At 43.8% G+C, this 17,318-nt stretch overlaps 1 protein-coding gene across 1 annotated transcript in view; it reads left to right on the top strand.

The window, feature by feature from the left end:
* PTPRN2 (protein tyrosine phosphatase receptor type N2) overlaps positions 1-16,517 on the top strand; it is a 586,957-nt gene extending 570,440 nt beyond the window's left edge. Inside the window, exons 22-23 of the mRNA XM_088521231.1 lie at positions 11,103-11,176; positions 16,273-16,517. Of these exons, the coding sequence (XP_088377357.1) occupies positions 11,103-11,176; positions 16,273-16,344 (146 nt within the window). The 3' untranslated portion in view covers positions 16,345-16,517. The remainder of the gene's footprint in view (positions 1-11,102; positions 11,177-16,272) is intronic.
* Positions 16,518-17,318: the final 801 nt, after the last annotated feature.

Here is a 17,318-nt window from a genome sequence, read left to right as displayed (position 1 = left end):
AATCTGTGCACACACTTCAGATCACCACATTCAATGATATTATTAGATGCTAGAGCAGTTAGAGACCAGCCATGGCTGTTCACTGTGGTCATTTTGGGATCATGCTGGGAAAGTTTTAAATGTGAGCATATCCTTCTGTTTAATTGTTCCAGTAACGTAGAGCTATTACTTATCGCTTACCTTATTGCTGTAATTATTTTTAATAGCGTATTCCGTATGTGGACGATATGTACAGCCATGATCCTCTCCCCCTCAAAGTAATGCAAACCAATCAGTGTCCAATATGCCCTTACAGTAACATGTTTAAATATTGATACTGCTTCCTAATGAATGTTAAAGTTTTAAGACAGTTACCAAAGGCACCTCTGATTTTGCCCTTGCAGACTGCTTAAGACATGCTTTAGTTTTGAGTGAGGAGTTCAGAAGGTTTAACTCTCTGTGTGCACTTTATGATTTGAATACGGACTGAAAACGATAAATGGTTTGAATTTAAATTGATGTTTTCCCTATGTAACAGGTTTTCTGTATAAGTATGGTTGCTGGACTTTTGACATAGTTTTTCTGAATTTGAAGTCTGCTAAGAATTTTAATATTCTTGATGTATTAACAAGTTTTATCTTTAGTTACTATAGAATATAAACTGATTTAGGTTAGTTTAGTTGATGCTCCTTCCTCACTCCAAATTCACAGCGTCTCTGAGCTAATCAGCTATTTCCCCTTTTCTTGTGATCTAGAAAAGGTTGCAAACTTTTTTCGTTCTCATCCTTTCCACATGTAAAGATTGAAAAAGTGATAAGCTACAAGAAATTTTTATTGAGTGTTTCTGGCATGACAAAGAAAAGAAAAGAATGAGATTATGGGTCTTCCTGCTTTCATTTTTCTCAACTGGGAGGTTTGGATAGTGTAGGTAATAGTTTGATTTTCAGATATGAATCCAGCTAGCAACTGTTCAGGGTTTGCTGACCATCCATTTTTCCACTCTTTGAACTAGCTGGAGGGAGATGAGACGAACTGAAGGCAAGCACGAATCCCAAACTCCTTGTAGAGTATTGATTGCAGAATGGCAAAACCCAGGAAAAAAATTAAAAACCAGATTTGATTTAGCACAGGCGAGCCAGCGGTTTCTTCTCCCACGTCCAAAAGGGTGATTATAGTGGATGAGTAGCGTGCGGTGGCCTGGGCTGGCCGAGGAGGTCCCTCAGCGGGTCCTTTTCCTTGTCCCCACCACGCTGCTGCTGCTGCCGGCGGCTCTGGTGAGTCAGCTCCTGAACAGATGCACTGTGTGGCGTGACATTTTAAGGCAAAACAAAAGATCCCTTAATTCGCCTTCTGACTCATCACGATCAAATGATTTTGGCTAATCTGAACCCCTTGCTGAGGTTTTGCTTGTGTGCTCTGTGGATTGAGCAATCATAATGAAGCTGTAGGGTGAGCTCCGCTCTAAAGGGATTTTATGGAAGCAAATGCTTGCCCATATTAGAGTTAAAATGGATTCAATCTACTATTTTTTAAGTCCTACCTCAAATACTGAGAAAACTCTGTTTTTCAGTTTTACCAATATAAGCTTGGAGTTACATCCTGGGCATTAGTTATTTCTGACATACTTTGAGTAAAGGAGGGAGTATTATTGGAGCCCAGGGTCCAGTTTATCCAGTGAAAATAAAATTTAAGGTACTGTATATGAAAGAATATATAGCGTAAGAGAGAGATTATTTTTTTAAAAAATTCAAGTTAGTAGTTAAGTGGGAATAGAAGTAGGTAGAACTATTGAGGAAAATTTATAGTGGAAAAAAATCCTAAATTTAAAATGTGATTGTTTTCATTTTCTATGTTTGAATCTCTTGCAGTGCTAATCCTACCAATGTGTGTTTGCTTGATGTAGAATATTTTCTTTAGGAAAAAAAAATCAGGCTAGTGAAGCCCCAAATTTGGAGTTTTTTAGGCTTGTGCACTATTATGCCCTCCACAAGATGGCCTCACGTCTCAGCAGCAACATTCCCCGTTTAATTCCTGAGATGTTCCTATTTCAGTTTCTGAAAGAAAAGTCCTTTGTGTCCATGTAAACATATCATACATTGCGTCGCCAGTTCTTCAAATGAGCTGCATTTATGTATTGTAACTTTTATGTAATGGGTTACCCTGGCAACACAATTAGGCAAATAGTGCTCGTTCTTGCAGGCTTTCCCAGAAGATAATTAATCACAGTGAGAGCTGGGCCCCCAGCTACGCGCTCAAGTGCAGAGTGAATGTATAGGACAGCTCTATACGGTAGAGCCTGTGATGGTCAGGGAGCCCTCGCTGGTCAGAACAAGCTGTTTAAAACAATATTCAGTGGTTGCCTTTGCAAAACACATTTTGATGCTTAGAGCCTTAAAGCTCTATGACACTATTGACCCTGCAGAGCTGTCAATTAGCAGCTCATAAAAGGAACATGCACCTAGCAGATTCCACAAGCATCTATGGTAAAAAGAATTAGTGACCACTGGAAAGGTGTTGGTGGTTGGTGTTTCCTAGTATATTTTATGTTTACTTAGTTTTTTAGATGGTTTCCCTTATGGTCTGTACAGGTTTCAAACAAAAAGCAAACAAGCTGTCGATGCTTTCTTTTTCCTTTTTTTTTCTTTTTTCTTTTTTTAATAGTCTAGTGTATAAACTGGGAAACATTACTCTAAAAGAGCCATAGTTTGTTATTTTTCCAGTTCTGGAGGTTTTATTGGAACGAATAGGGACTAGGAAAATATGGTAGAAAGCAAACCTAATTATTCAGGATTTGGGGCAAGTGAATTGCGAAGAAAGACTGATCAGACATGGACTGTTCCTTGGGAAAAGGAACACGAAGGGGGGTCCCCATAGAGCATTAGAGGACCCTGAAAGGAATGTATTGATGTCAATAAGCAGCTCAAGATAGTGACTAATTTGAAAACAAGAGGTCATTGACTGAAACTCAGGAGGAGACAAGCAGATAAGGAATTTGGGCAGCATTTTTCACACAATGGGTAGGTTAGAATATGGAAAAGAAGAAAAGCTGGTCATAGAAATAGTGCACTATCAGTTCGAGAAGCAGCTGAGCAAATGTTTGGAAAAGGAGGTTTATATACAGAGTGAAGAACTACTCTTTTTTTTTTTTTTTTTTTTTTTTTTTTGTAGTTAATCTTATGCAGCAGTCCATAGAAGGATTTGAAGAGAAGGGTTTAATTGACCAGATGGGAGTCTTCTGACTATTAAGAATACAACACATATTAGCAAAGTAAAGTGTAATTATTCCACAACTTCTATAGCTGAGCCAATTCTGTCACTTGTATAGGTAAATGCTCTTAAAGAATGAATCCGTAATATTTGCATCTTCTATTCGGCTCAAACCTTGTCCTGCCTTCTGAAATCACTACCACCTACATGCAACGTAAAATCAGAGTAACATGAAGTGCAGTTCTTAAAATTTAATAGGTTCATGTGGGTGGCTTCTATACCCCCGGTAAAGTAAATTCACATTTTCCAAAGAGGATTCTTAAGATTTTTTAGGGTAAGTTGAGGAGCATTTTCAGAAGTGTGATTTTGAAATCAGCCGATCATGGACCTGGCGGTACAGGAGCTCATGCTAGGGAATGTCTGTAAGCAGGAACAGCCACAAAGCATTTAGAGCTGCCATTACCCTCTGTGTGCGTCTGCATGCACGTGTCAGTTAAATTTAGGTGTGTATATTAGTTTTTTCTAAAATGGCCATAGATAAATATGGGATATTTTATCCTATATGAAACACGTCTCATCATCTTCTCTTAACCGTTATAATTCAGGCATATCCCTATCAAAAACTGTGCACTTCTAAGTCCTGGGGAGGCTGGTGAAAATCTAGCTGTAAAAGAGAGACAATTCCTGTGTGACTGAAGCACCCGCTGGCGCAGCGTGGATAGGGCCTCACATGAGCATCCGTTCACCTCCGTTCCGGCGGGCGCTTGCTGCGTCCTGTGGCCTTCCCGTTTGCTGTTGGAGGGATTGCGGAATTGCCGCTAAACGCGTCTCTGCGGTTACCCTTGCTTTCTGCCCTGACAAAGGATATTAGCTGAAGAACTCATGCAACAGCCAGAGATCTTTACAGGACTGTTGAAATCAGTGTAAGCTCAGATACAATTTTTGTCTTAGTTATTAAAAAAAATCAGGCAGGCCCAGATCCTGCATCTTTAGCATCAACTTTCTGTGGATTGCATAGTGATGACATCTTAGGCTTACATTTATACATGCATGCAATATGTAAGTGAAAATGTCAAGTATTAATGCATAACATATAAACCACAGCAAAATATGTAATTTAGGTGATGTATATTGTGAGTGTGTGGCTTAATGTCACAATTCAATACTTCTCTTTTATTACTTTGATTATTCCTTTCTCTATTTTCCATTTGCATGGGTTTTTTTTTTTGTAAAGGTATTGAAATGTTAATTTTGGTTATTTGTAGTTGTATAGAAGCACTGTTATACTTTGACCAAGGTTGCAGCCATCCAGTAGTCGCAGATTCATGAGTACATTGCAGTGTCCATCCCTAAGCACATCCATGGATGCACATGGACTTCGTTCATCTGAGAGAGGGAGTAAGCTTTTAATGAAAACACCAGTGTAAATACACTTGTCTTCTTTGTTATCTGGAAAAGTGTGTCCCTCACCTGCTATTTGTTGTCACTTTTCTCTTTCCTTGGAACATGTCGAATGACCCTTCTGACCAATAGCAGAACCTTAACAGCTGCTGCAGTAGATACCTGGTTAAGTGCAGATGAAAATTGCTTTTATTTTTACAGTTTCTAGCTGGTGTTTCTCCCCAACTCTAAGTCACAGGTGTTTTTAATTAATGGGCCCTCAGACAAGAAACGTTGAAGCACAAAAATGAATGCAGTGTCTCCTTCCAGCCAGCACGTCCTCTTATTAAGCATTTTCATCATCTCTGTGGCCTTCTTAGACTATATGCACTTAGACTGTGACTTGTGCATCTGCTTACTGCGGTTCTGCGCTGTTTTACCACCCGTTTCCATCCAGATTCCCCTACTAGGCCATGCTGGAAGAAGGGGAAAGCAATGGACATGAAACGTAGATCTCAACCCCCACTTGAGCACATTATAGCATTCATGGAACAAATCACAAAATACTCTTATCTTTGGACCAATGCTGCGGTACAAAAACTCATCTCTGGTTGCTTCAGCTAACTTCAGCAATATAAAGCATCCAGCATTAAGTATCTGGCCTAATCTGGTTGTCTAGAGCTCCCCAGTAGTCACTGGAGAGCAGGATGTGCCTCTGGAGGGTAGTTCTCACAATGGATAAATTGCCTTGCAGAGCTTCCCCTCTCCTAGTTGGGAGGCTGGATGAGTAACTCGGCTTCCAGCTTCAAGGATGGCTGGAGTAGATAAGATGAGGCTGGGCCGTTGAGACCGAGCTAGTTAGTAAGTATTACTGCTATGTCATTAAAACTAATGGTCAGTGAAGAAGTGGCGTTACATTCCCTCTAGTTATGACCCTTTCTTCTTTAATCAGATTGAGTTTGCCCCTCATAAGACGTGATTAAATGTTTCCCTGCAACATTGAGTACTTGATGGGGCAGCACCGAGGCCACGACGTGAGCGGTCCTTGCAAAGTTGTCGCAGAGAAGCTGGAGGCATTTGTGTCTGCAGGGGCATTGCCAATCTATAGCATATCCATGCTTCTGGCTAGCCAGGGCCCACTATGGATGTGCCCTTCAGGTGGGTTAGGCCTCTGGGCAAGACCTAACTCAGGCAGAACTGCTGAGCCCCAGAAAACCCATTTCTCACAGAGCACGGAGGCTGTATAGAGCCTCTGAGCACGCGGGGGTGGTTTGACCACGCAGCATCACTCCTCCTTCAAGTGCGAGTCATGCAGCCATTGCCAAAACGTGCCAAACACTCGGCTCCTTCCGGAACACCGGCACGCTGTGATGAGACAGCGCCTTGGCCTTGCTCACCCCGTGTGTGGCCCTTAACTGCATCCCATGTGCTTTTGCTATGTCATAATATATAATATGGAATATTAATATACGTTCCATATATATTAGTATATAGGCACACGTGATTTTTCCGTGGCGCCCCCAACAGCCTGCAAAGCTCCGAGGCTGAAAGGCTGCCCATCGGCAGCGTCCTGCAAATACTAATTGGATCCTTTTCAGCTCCCAGCAACATCATTGGAAAGAGCTGTGTTAGGGACTCTTCCATAGAGGTTTTAACAAGCTGGGTTTTAATCTGACCTAACAAGTCTCTCTGCCCTTCAAGGCCTAATTCACAATCTCTAAAATGTAATAAACACAAAAAGATGCGTTGAACAGGGAATATCTGACTAAAATGAAGCTGAATGCCTACTGGTAGAAAAAGAAAGGCACTTGACAGGTCATTTCTGTATTCCATTCGTATTCCTCTCTTTCTTGCTGTTGGGGTGGATGCTTATTCCCACACAGATCATCATCATCTCCTCAAGGAGGAATGGTAAAAGTCCTAATAATCCTCCATTTACAACCTCTCCACATGACTCCTACCTCATATATTCAGCTTTGTGATCACTTTTATCATCAATGGGAACAGAAGGAGGGCTGAGAAAGGTGTAGAGGCTCTTGAAAAAAATAGAGAGGATCCATCTCGGTCCTTACCTCTCTGCTGTCCAAGTAGCCTGTGACTATTAATGCATTCAGCTTCATAACAGCCTATTTGGAAAGAAAAAAAATGTGCATTGTATAAACAATGGTGTGAAGCATAGGGTGAATTTAATGACTTAAGCAAGTGTTTCAGTCTGGGAGATAATTCAAATGTATCTAAACATAGTACCCTAATAACTAAGCCGTCCTTTAGTGCTCAGAGTAAGGAATTTATAGTCTTTCTGCAGAATTATAATCTATCTTTTCAAGGATATATACTGATAGATCTGGAAGTTGTTTCGAGCAAGAAATATCCATTTTAATATGCTATTTATGTGAAACATTCACAAAACCCTTCAGTTGGGGTTATTTAAAAAGAAACTCCCCACAAATAACTACTTTGATGAAGTATATAAGGATCATTTTATTTTTATAAATATACAGAAAATTCACAGCATCTAAAACCTAAAATATTCCTTTTAATATAGCACTTTAATATAAAATTCTGTCAGTCTCACGGAATCTACCATGCACTTTTCATCAGCAATGAATAAAACAGGATTTTGACTTTGCTTTGAGTGTAAGTCAGTTCAAGCCTATTGCATAAAAATGAAATACCATAACTTGCTTTAATTAAGGCCAAGTTTTCAAACATTTATGTAGCAACTGCTGATTGTTATTACAAGTGGAAAAACAGCAGGTTTTGGTTGCGCGGGCTCTCAGACCGTCGTCATTGCTGGCTGAGAACACATCACCCCGCGACCTTAAATACCGCAAGCTGCTGCTGCAGCAGGGTTGGGATAGCTCGTTACTTACTGCGAGAGCAAAAGGGAATTAATTTTTTACTCATGTTTTTATAACATGGGGGGTGCTGTGCTTATGCGACTCGCTGTGTCCAAATCTTTAACCCCTTGAGAGCTGCTAATCAGGAGCTCTGGGTTCCTGCGCTGATGCCTGCGGGGAGAGGGAGGCCTGGAAAGACACGACCCTGAACTTGAGCAGTGTCTTCATTCATGGGAGGCAAAATATAATTCCGCTTGCATCTTCTCTTCTTTTCTCTCCGTTTATTCAGTTTCTGAGATGGATTGGGGGCATTCTCTGTAGACGCTTTGAGCCCTTAGGAACGTGGTGGTTAATTGCTGAAGTCAAAACCCTGACGTGGGAGTATTTTGGGGTCATACCTACTCGCCCGGTTCTCTGAGCAGCTCAGGGTACGGCCCAGGATTGGCTGCAAACGCGTGTCCTGCCGGAGCACGGCCGCCTGGCACGGCCGCTTCGCCCCGCGGCCGGCACCGGAGCAGCTCAGCGTCGCCCTGCGCTGCCTTCTCACCTTCTTTTAAAAACAAGCAGTGAAATTTGGTATGAACCTGTGGTGAACAGGAAGCAAGTTTATTCCCTGTAGGATAAAACAGAGTGAGAGCTGAAATCTTCTTTGTTCTTTAGATGCTTCTTTCTTTCCTTTTGTTTCTGAAACCAGAAGCATAGTTAAACCGAGGAAGAAAAGACAGAAAAAATTCCTTTTCTAACACGTTGTGTTTTCTTTTCTAGTTTTCTTCAGTGCTCCCAAGCCTAGTATTTTCAACACTTCCTCTAGGTTATTTGTTGCATGACAGTAAATTGACATCTCTATGATTATTTTGGAGCCTGACAGTTTAGTTGCCATTTCCAATACAAGATAGCCTTGGAATTGGTGCGTCAAGTTCCTTCAGCTCTTCCTCCAAACTGTTTTCTGAAATTCAGTTTGTATTTGAGCTTTCCAGCTAAGCAATCTTTAAAACATCTTTGCAGTATGTAGCACTTGGTGACCATATAGGTAAGAGCATGACTTGACCCCGGTGTCCTTAGATGCGATTTCCCCCTCTCCAGGTGTCCCACAACAAACGCTGGGCTCTTTTTCACCTGAAATAGCTCAAAGGCACAAATAAAGTGCTTTTGGACACTGTAGAATAAAAATACTTTGTTATGCCATTCTATTATATTCCCATATGCATGCTATTGCTAAATCCCCTTTATATATTACTTAAAGGAAACGCCTCAGTATGCTGAAGAAGCTGCTGAATTTTTGTCATATTCCAACAAAACAGTTAAATGAGAGAGACAAAAAAGTTCATGCTGCAGTGAACTTTACATGATTCAACAGCAAATTGACATGAATGTGAATAGAAAAAACCCCTTCTTGCAAAAGGGGTTTTAATAGTGGATTAACAATATGTGTGTATTTAAACACGTTTGTTTTAGGCACAGTAAGGGAGTAGATGCAGTGGATGCAGGAGAGGAAGAGTTTCCTCATGCAGAGAGAAAACAAGTCGTGCTGCCTTTCTGCTGTGCCGTGGGTTTCATCCTGTTTCCTCTGAATTCTCTTGTCCCAAGAGATCTTTCCTTCAAAGCAGCTGCCCATCTTTGCAGCACTAGGTTTTGCTGATCAGCCTCTCTAGGCACATAGGTAGTTGCTGTCACCGTAGTGTCAGAGGCATTCAGAAATGTTAAAAATGGGTAGCAAAGCAGTCTCTTCCCTCTCTTCCCCTTGACTTTCTGTGTAACAGCTACACAGCTGGAGAGGGAGTAAGTAAAACTCATGCTCAGAAAGGATACACTGGTTTGGCTTCATTAAATGCCGCCTTCTGCCAACAAATCTGTGCTTGGTGGTGCTGCAGGCACTGCAGGCAGCCTGGGATGGTGCTCGCTGACCTTGCAGCAAGATACACGCTTTGGGCAAAGTGGAAATTTTGCTTTTGTTTCCTTTTTCATTACCTGTGGCTGAAGACATTAGAAAGGCTCGTAGGTTGACATGCTGACCACAGCCCATGTGCTGGGGACACTGACCAGTAAAATCTGATGTTTCGGTGACTTCAGCTGGGGAAACTCTCCAGAAGAAGCTTGTGGTTAAGCACACTGGCCCACTGGGGCTGCTCCTGTGTGCCAGCGCAAGCACCCACTTTGGTGTTTTGCTAAATCAGGACTTTATATCCAGACATTGCTCATACTAGTAGGCCTGTCATTCCACTAACCATGATAAAAAAGCAAGTGTCAGTTCACTAGTAAATGCCTGTAACCTGCATCGCAGAAGTTAAGGGATTAACTCTTGCAGAGGCAGACACAGGGGCTTGTCTGCCCATAGGTGGTTTTGGGGTCTTTTCAGGAACCTTTTCGCTGCATCGAAGATGTTACTGTATTCTCCCGAGGCTGGAGCGGCCCCAACTAACGAGCGGCCCTTGCTAGGCGGGATGGACGGGCACATTTTGGGCCGTGGGGAGGCCCACGGGGCACGTGAGGCTGAGCCTGAGGCTGAGGCGATCGCTGCCGTCCTCTGCCTCTAACCCAAGCCCTCGATGTCACTGTCTTGAATCTTTTCCAGATCTTCATTTCTGGAAGAGAAAATTGGTGGAATTCCTACCTGCCTGCGTGTGTGTGTGCGTGTGTGTGTGTGTGTGTGTGTGTGAGATTGCACGTTGGCAGAGCTGCCTTGCGCTGCCTCTGCTTCTCGTCGCGCTCTTGGAAGCACAAGCCACACTTTTCCCCGCGCCTGCCGCGAGCAGCCAAGGCGGTTTAAGTGCTGCTAGGAGGTGGTCCCAAGTAACCCACGCTGGGCTGTGTGTGCCCGTGCAGCACTTACCAAGCTGAACGTGCACGGTCCTCTTCAGAGCACAGCAACGAGCAGCCATCCAAACGATGGAGCACGAGGCAGGTTGTAGCCAGTGCCCGTCGGTGATGAACTGTCTGAATAAACACAGCGGCCATGCATGAGGGGGAGACCTGAGCTGAGGATCTGCCTCAGCTTCAGAGGAAGCCGTCAGCTCTGAGGGCTTCCAGCTGGGCTTCCTCCCCTGGGAATCGTGCAAGGATTCACTGGAGGGAGCAGAATCCTAATTTCCTGTCAATCCCCTCAAATAATGTAAAGTGGGGTAGGTACTTAAGGGAAGTGAGGAGGATAAGCTGTGTCTGTGCACCCAACATGTAATCTGAAGTAAATGGCCACAGATTTGCCAACTCAAACAGGGATCATGTGGCAAGATGCTCTTGCAAGTCCTGAACTAGGAAGCCATAGGCAGGTTTACAGGATTGCAGCTGCAGGGGACAGAAATTCACCCAGGTCCTCTTTTAACAACATGAATTTCTGTGGGGGTCTGGCCCTTAAATCAGTGCATACTCGTAGTGGTGACAAAAGGGCGCGTGGTGGCACAGCCAAGCGGGGCCTCTACACTGCAGCAAATACATTCTGCTCTAGGTGCAGGGGCATTTTTAAGAATCTGCTTTTCTCTGGCTTTCCTTGAATTAATGTTAATAAAAGCTGCCCCAACCTCTTTTTTTTTTCCTATATGAACACAAAAATTGCAGCTGCCTGCCAAGTCTGCTGAGAGATGGATGTAATAATTTTCAATTGGACTGGTAGCCCAAAGGGAACCCGATAGCAAGAGATTGACAGATGCAGCATGGATTATCTTGTGCTCTGAACTCAGCCCAATTTGTGGTTTGTTGCAGGTGCTAAAGAGATTGATATTGCTGCTACCCTGGAGCACTTGAGGGACCAGAGACCAGGCATGGTCCAGACAAAGGTACTGTCAATAAATCCACTGGGATTTTAAATACATTAAAGGTCTTTCACAGTAGTTGTTTTCATGACAGAAGAGAGAGGGTATGACCTAATTTAATGCAGGTCGCTTGCTGATTACTCTGTTTGGCTCCCTCCCAACTGAGGTTTATTTATGCTGAAGATTTATCTCGGCTACTTTCTTTGGTGTTTACTGCTCTTTCTTGTACCATCTCCAACATCTATCTTAATTACCATATATGAAGGGCAGTCAAGACAACAATCTATAGTCTACTAAAGAAAATGTGTGCTTAAAAGAATGTTCTTGCTTTAATCCTCAAAATATGGATTATTTTCCCAGAGTATCTGCAGTTTACTGTGCATGTAATATTTTTTTAAAAGGCTTCAACTCATTAAAGAGAATATTAACTGCTGCATTTGATATTTTTTTGAAAAAGTTTTTTACTTGAAATAGTTTAGGAGGAAATCAAGTAATGTATAGTCACTTTGAAGGGAGTAGCCTAAAGCCATGTCCTTGATGGATGTAGCACAGTGACTATATTTGTACCCTTTGGTAAGGTGAATACCATATCCTATAATTACTGTCAGCTATAACAGTTTGGGAGTTTTTGAAAATGTTTAACTTTTAAAGATAGCTGAGAGAGTGATTGTGGTGCTTTAAATTAGAAATTAATCACTTTATGGCTCTTATTTTCAGCCATGTACTTTGGTTTTTTACTGCAGGTTAAGAGCTGCCAATACAGCATTAGAGAACCCCCTTCCTGGGGTTCAGTGACTCTGTATGTGACACTGTAAGATACTGAATGAGAGATCCTGCCCCAAACAGAGGAATTTGCAGTGGGAATGTGCGCAGTCTGGGGCAGGCAGAACGAGCAGCAACGTCTGCAGCATTTAGGGAGTTAAAATTGCTGAGGGACAAGGGTGAAACAAATGTGTTCTGCAGCAGTCACTGGGCTCATACCTTCCCTTGAATCTCGTAATCATTTGTCTTCCCATTGGTACTAGAAGTGGTGCTGCAGAACAGCTGGAAGGGGGGTTAATTACTATTTACTAGGTAAGTAAGTGTATGAAAAATGATGAGCCAATTAAAGCTAGAAAATCTTGTAAGACACAAAATTGAACAAAACTTTCTTCTGCTTTGTTTATTCAGACTAGAAGAATAATATTTAGAGCACTCGATATCCAATATTACATGTATTTACTCTGTGGGGAGATGCAAGTCCTGAACTACTCTGTAAATGCACCCAATTAACATGGTACCTCTGTAGAAATACAGGGCTCTGATTCCAGTGCATCTCTATTTAGAGAAATTACAATTTCTTGTCTCCAACAAAAGAAAAAACATAGCTCCAGAGCCAAAGAATAAGGTTATGCAAACACTTCTCTAAGTGAGTTCAGAAATAGCTACCAAGTCCCATGAAAATCTCACTCAAGACATTGTGTTTCTCCCTTCCAAACATTTATCTGGAAACACTCCAAGGAGAAAATGTATTCACCCACGGTGAAAAATTTTCTTAAGCTACTGCTTATCTTTCGTCTTGCTCCTTCTTCCATCATTGTCGTTTTCTCAAAACCACCCGAATCACTTATTCAAGCTAATGTCTTGCAAATTATAAATATCTGGTTACATGCTAGCAATGCACTATCCCTGGAGAATTTTTCTGATGGATTTAAACAAATCCCTGTGCTTTCCCAGCTGAATACAAATGAGGAATATTAGACTCTTGGAGTAATTTAAAACAATGGATTAAAAGTCAGGTTAGAAATGCCAATTACAGAATATCCCCAGGCAAAATAAACACCAGCTTACTTTAGCAATGTTATTGTGTTTCCAGCAGGCAGCGCTCCACATTTTCAATAAGCATGTGGAAGATTTGCTTGCAATATTTTGTCTTCTGGAAGGGATCTTTAATTGAAGAGCACTGTATATAATAAATGATAATGAAATTATCATAACGACATACTGCATTTTTGAGAAGCATAATACAGGGTTTTGTGGTTTTTCAGCTTTTTTGCAGGGAAATCATGAAACAGAGTTGATGTGCCACATAGGAAAAAAATAGTGAAAGAGAAAAATATATTTCCTTTTTTCTCTCTCTCTCCTTTTGCATCTTTCTTCATATAATCCTCATTCTGTTATATATGATGGATATGCTCAGTCTGGTTTTCATGGCATTTTTTTGGAGTCTGACTGGAAAGCATAACTTGCTATTTTTTCTAAATATTTTATATGGCCTCTCTGGTTTAGGTGGAGTGACACCACAAATTGCCTGTCCGCTTCTGTTTCTTAGACAAATTGAGATATTTAAGTTCATCTCTAGTTAGCTTTGCATATGCAGTTTGCACATGTAAATGGTAGTATAGCCATACAAAACAACAACCTCCTATAAGAATTACTGAAATTAGTTGAAATTAATTTCACCAACTGGAAGTGTTTTGGTGTAAAGGTGTGGGAGGTGTGTTAAGGCTTTGCTTTGAAGGGTGGAAACATACAGCAGTAAGAGGTCAGCTATTTGCATTTCTCCTGTGCACGTTATCCTGAAGGAAGGAGGGGGAAGGGGCTCAGCTGCCCGATCCCAGGAAGACGGAGCCCTTGCAAACCCGACGCGTCGGCTCTGCTACCCCATTCCCTGCAGCACTTCCCAGCCAGCGCCGAGCTCTGACAGCCAGGATGATGCTGAGTGTTTCACCTCAGCAGTACAGAGTCACAGCCCATGTGAGCAGGCAGTCTTGCCTCCAAAGTCCATATCTGAGCATTAGGCTTCGTGCTGATCAATCCGAGGTCCTCGGGTGGCAGCAGTGGGTTTTCCCTGTGGGTCACGTTGCATTTGGTGCCCGTGGCTGCCTCTACGAGGGCCGAAGGCACTTGAAGGTTAGAGGGTTCCCCAGTTTGGTTCACAGGCAGTTGAGCACATGTTAGATGGCAAGGTTTAAGGGCAGGTTTGTTCAATGAATAAATGGAGGGTAATTCAAGCCACTTTCGGCCCCAGGACTAGTATTTAAATATTGTAGTCCCTGATGCTGTGGGCTTTCTGTCACTGCAAAATACTTCAGTGAAGAGCACATTGGCCAGCCTCTTTCCTCAGGGAGACGGCAGCTTCCCTTCTCCTGAACTGACGCCCCCACCTTGGAAGAAACGTCTGAGCATCTGGGCAGCGTGGCTGGAGCGCTGTGTGGGCCGCGCGCTGCCATCCGGTCGGCGCTGCCATCCCATCGGCGCTGCCATCCCGTCGCCTTGGCCGCGCTCTGAGGCCTGGCGGGCGGGAGGGCCGGCTGCGCCGCCCACGGCGCCGTGACCGCCCCTCTCCGGCCATGCCCGCCTCAGGAGCAGCCTCGGGTGGGCGCCGAGGACATGGCCTCCATCAAGGGACTCTGATCAAGTCGAGCGGCTGCTCGTCCTTCCCGCCCTCTCTTCTCCTCAGAGACGACAGCCTCTCATGTCATCCCAGCGCCCCGAGGTGTTTTTAGCTGGCACAGGCTCCTGGTTATGTCCTGCCGCCGCGTGTCCGGTGAATGTCCCCTCCGCCTCGTCTGCCCTCAACTGCTTGCCGTGTGCTCCATCATGAAACGCAGCCGCTGCTCCGGGGTGGCCACCAGCATTTCCAGACTCCCCTTTAATTGCTGGGACCTTGGGGAAGGCAGGGAGGGAGAGGCAGATCCATACACCATTTTCAGTGCCTAATGAGGGCAAGTCCTTACTCTCCAGGATGAGTTGATGTTTGATTAAAAGTTACTGGATGCCACCCAGCAAATGAATACAGATGCCACTTCGACAGCACTAAGGCAATAGCAAAATTCTTGGACATGAGGTGTCTCTGAGAAGTTGATCTGATTTTTTTTTTCTTCTGTTTGTGGCCAGCAGCTCTGCCCTTCATTGCTTCTCTCTGTGGCATCTCCACGTAGGAGATGACTCTGCAGCAGGGTGGGACAAGGAAGGCTGACACCATATGCAGGTGTTACAATGGGCTGTCTTTCTGCTCTATGACTTGTACACCTTTGCTCTTTCATCCTTCCTGTAGATTCCCATATTAAAGTGAACACTGAAAAATAAAACATAAATGAACACTACTAGAGCAGTGGTCACCTTTAGGAGGTAACTGAGTCTGCCCACATGCTGTTGCTGCATAGGTACCTCCTCTGCCACGCTGCGCGAGTCAGGACAACTGGGGTGCTGAAGATACCTCCTGCACCACCAATCTCCCAGCATTTAGGCACAGATAAGGTCCCTTCAGTGATCTCAGGGTATATCTTGCAGGGTACATCTCAGGTATCTTCTCTCAAAGTTCACAGTGGTCAAGAGCTGTATCTTCCACAGCTCTTGACCACTGTTGGCTTAAGCCACTAAAATACTTGTTGAAAATCCAGACATCTCTGCACAGCCCCTGACTCATGCACTTCATGTGCCCATACTATGACTAAACTTGTGGGTTTGGGGTTTTTTTTAGTCCGAAAAGAAGCAAACTCAAAATCATTGTGTGTTAGCCTTGAGAAAATAAAACTAAAGTAAGACTAGACGGTTCAGGAGCATGTTAGGGTTGTGCTTAGGTGAAGTGGGGACTTACGGCTGTGTCCTTCACACCTCTACTGACCTAGCACAGAAATCTGTTAAAAAAGCAGTTAAAACAGCAGCTGAAAGAAAGAGTAGGTAAAACAAAGAGCAGCTATTGTCTTGTGTAATAAATGTAATGTGAGGAAATATTTATTCTAGCTGATTTTATCTAGAAACACTCCTGAGAGAAGCTGAGGGCTCTCCTTGGCAGTGTGTCACCTATTTCATATCTCAGTTATGCTGATATGTTTCCTTCTGTTTGTCAGAAGGAAACGGCTAGTGATCGACTACACCCAAGCCCTTCTGACCAAGCAGTTGCAATATATCATGCGTCCCACTAGCTTCGTTTCTGCTACCAACATTTCTCTCCATTAACACGACTCTGGCTTGAGGACGCTGTCAAGATGGTAGATGACATCAGTAGTCCCCGAACATCACATGCGCGCTCGTATTTTTAGCTGTTTCTTGTGGAAGCCCCGGCGCAGAGCCGCGCGCCCGGTCTGTGCCCATGTGGGGCTGTGTCATTCAGGGTGTGTTTGTTCTCTCCGCAGGAGCAGTTTGAGTTTGCTTTGACAGCGGTGGCAGAGGAGGTGAATGCAATACTCAAGGCACTGCCGCAGTGACCGGCGCAGGCTCCTAAAGGCTCCCTGAGGATCCAGCCCTCGTTTCCTTATCCTCACTCCCTGTGAATGTTCTTGGAAAATGTGACCTGACCTTAACTGTGTATCTTCTGTTGTAACCACATAGTGATAGGGTCCTTACAAACTTTAGCTGGTAAAAAGTTCAACAGTTAAAATGTGTATTCTGCTGGGGGGGGCGGGTAAATAAATTTTGCAAAGTACATTGAAGCCTCGGATTAAGCGGCAGAACCGTCCATCCAATTCCCTTCACATCCTCAAAGCCCTGGATGTCACACTTGGAAAGCACACATTCATATTCTTAATAGCAAATATACCGTATTGTGGGTAATTAGTGCAGTCAATATCGTCTCAGAAAACAGTGTTCTCTTATACTTTGTGACTTCTCAAAGGCTGACGGAGAGCAGGGTGGCCGCAAAGGGATGGTGATCGTTCCCATTCGCTGCCCAGCAATGCCGAGGGGCTCGGCCAACGCCATGGCCAAAGAGCCTTGCACCTTCTCACGCTGGGCTCTGGCGAGCAAGTGTGTTCTTAACTGTTGTTTACTTTTCAGCTTTGTGCCATGAACAGAGGAAAATCTCAGCTATAAGTAAATAAACCTGCGAGGTTGTTGCAACTGGGGAGAACAAGTTGGTCACGTTAATAGGGAGCCCGGGGAAATGAGCACGAAGCTGCTCCCCGGCACCTGCCGCCAGCAGAGAGGAGGGACAGGGTAGGCTGACCCGAAACACGAGTGAAGCGGCCAGGGAAGTGTCCGGAGCTGCTTCGGAAACGGGTTGTTGATCTGACGGGATTACTGAGGAAGAGAACGGACCTCTCCTCTCTGCATTTTTTGCATTTCCCTCTGTAAAAAACTGTGCCGTGCCATCCTTTCTGGACCAGGAAGTATACTTCTGTACATACCTGGCTGAAGGAAAGATCGCCAATCTGCATTTTATGATTCGCCTGGAGTTTGTCTC

This window comes from Tinamus guttatus, unplaced genomic scaffold (genome assembly GCF_059628265.1).
Source record: "Tinamus guttatus ecotype Peru unplaced genomic scaffold, ASM5962826v1 Tinamus_guttatus_pri_ptg000006l, whole genome shotgun sequence".
Lineage (NCBI taxonomy): Eukaryota > Metazoa > Chordata > Aves > Tinamiformes > Tinamidae > Tinamus > Tinamus guttatus.
The sequence above is the reverse complement of the archived record's forward strand: the minus strand, read 5'-3'. Positions and strand labels throughout refer to the sequence as shown.